The sequence below is a fragment of the Corvus brachyrhynchos genome, unplaced genomic scaffold (assembly GCF_000691975.1).
Source record: "Corvus brachyrhynchos isolate BGI_N302 unplaced genomic scaffold, ASM69197v1 scaffold1720, whole genome shotgun sequence".
Classification (NCBI taxonomy): Eukaryota; Metazoa; Chordata; class Aves; order Passeriformes; family Corvidae; genus Corvus; species Corvus brachyrhynchos.
This window is the reverse complement of record NW_008235553.1, coordinates 4,563-6,025: the sequence shown is the minus strand read 5'-3', so window position 1 is coordinate 6,025 and position 1,463 is coordinate 4,563. Positions and strand designations below refer to the sequence as shown.

At 61.3% G+C, this 1,463-nt stretch overlaps 1 protein-coding gene across 1 annotated transcript in view; it reads left to right on the top strand.

Annotated features, from left to right (window-relative positions):
• Positions 1-237: 237 nt before the first annotated feature.
• FARSA (phenylalanyl-tRNA synthetase alpha subunit) overlaps positions 238-1,463 on the top strand; it is a 2,940-nt gene continuing 1,714 nt past the window's right edge. Inside the window, exons 1-5 of the mRNA XM_017741909.1 lie at positions 238-255; positions 338-543; positions 1,030-1,122; positions 1,203-1,331; positions 1,410-1,461. Of these exons, the coding sequence (XP_017597398.1) occupies positions 253-255; positions 338-543; positions 1,030-1,122; positions 1,203-1,331; positions 1,410-1,461 (483 nt within the window). The 5' untranslated portion in view covers positions 238-252. The remainder of the gene's footprint in view (positions 256-337; positions 544-1,029; positions 1,123-1,202; positions 1,332-1,409; positions 1,462-1,463) is intronic.

The window sequence follows — 1,463 nt, the reverse complement described above, 5'->3', positions numbered from 1 at the left end:
CGCGCGGGCCCCGCGTGCTCCCCGTCGTGAGTGGCCCGGGGCGACGGGCGGGGGTCCCCGGGAAGCGGGGGTGTCCTAAAGGGGGATGCGTGGGGGTCACTGAGAACTGGGAATGTCCCGAGGAGAGGGGTCTGGGGATCTCCGGTTACTGGGAATGTCCCGGGGGGAATGGACGGGGGGCCCTGGAAACCAGGAGCATCCTGGGGGTGGATGGGTGGGGGTCTGCAGGGATCAGGATTGTCCTTGGCGGGGATGGTGGGGGGCTACAGGGATGAGGATTGTCCTGGGGGGGGGTGGATGGGGGTGTGACGGGGTCCGGGCTGCCTGGGCGGGGATGGGGATCCGCTGGAGCCGGCGGGGGGAATTGTCGAGGGTCCCCGTTGGGCTGTGCCCAGCCCGGGGGTCTCCCCCCGTGCCCCCCCAGGTGCCCTCGGTGCAGGACACGGTGCAGGAGCACCTGGGGCGGGTGAGGGCAGGGGAGGCCCAGGCCCTGCCCGAGCGGGAGCGCGCCGAGCTCAAGAGGAGGAAGCTGCTCCTGGAAGTGTGAGTGGGGCAGAACAAAGGAACTGATACTTGTTGCTTCTGAATTGCCTAATTCCGTTCGTTAATTAGCGCTCTCTTCTCGTTTGGTCGTTGATTTGTCAGTTTTTGGTTTAGGCTGCTCCACGTTCTGTAGTGCTTTTGTTATCTTTTGGTCAGACTGGAAATACCCGATTCCCCAGGTTTCATTCTTCTTGGCATCTTCTGCTTCTCCCATCCTTGCAGGGCCATAAATTTAAGGCCCCGGCTGCCCTGTTTTCAAACCCTTTTGGTTTTGTTTATTGAGGTTTTTTGGCGTTAATCTTAGCGAAATTAACTCCTCAGTGATTTAATTCGACCGTTAAAGACTCTGCGCAATGCTTGTGTCAGTGAAATGTTAAATAAAAAACACTAAGCTGATAATTAATGAAATTGGTGTTAATTAAAGTAATTAACGAAGCATCAGCCAGGGGCTTTGGGTCTCTCCCAACGCCCTCGCTGCCCCCCCAGGACCCTCAAGTCGTACTGGATCCGCAAAGGCAGCGCCTTCAGCACGGCCGTGGCGCGGCCGGAGACGGAGCTGACCCCGGAGATGATCGCCACGTACGTCCCCCCCCAGACCCCCCCAGGACCCTCCCACGGCCTCGGCACAACTGTGCCCTGAGCCCTGACCCCTCCTGCAGGGGCTCCTGGCGCCAGCTGCCCTTCAAACCCTACAACTTCTCCTCGCTGGGGCTGCCCCCGGCCTGCGGCCACCTGCACCCCCTGCTCAAGGTGCGCTCGGAGCTGCGCCAGATCTTCCTGGAGATGGGGTGAGTGGGGGGAAGGCTCGGGGAGGGGGGGGTGGGCAGACCTCTCCCCCCTTTGCTGAGGCAGCGGTGGCCCCCCAGGTTCACGGAGATGCCCACGGATAACTTCGTGGAGAGCTCCTTCTGGAACCTCGA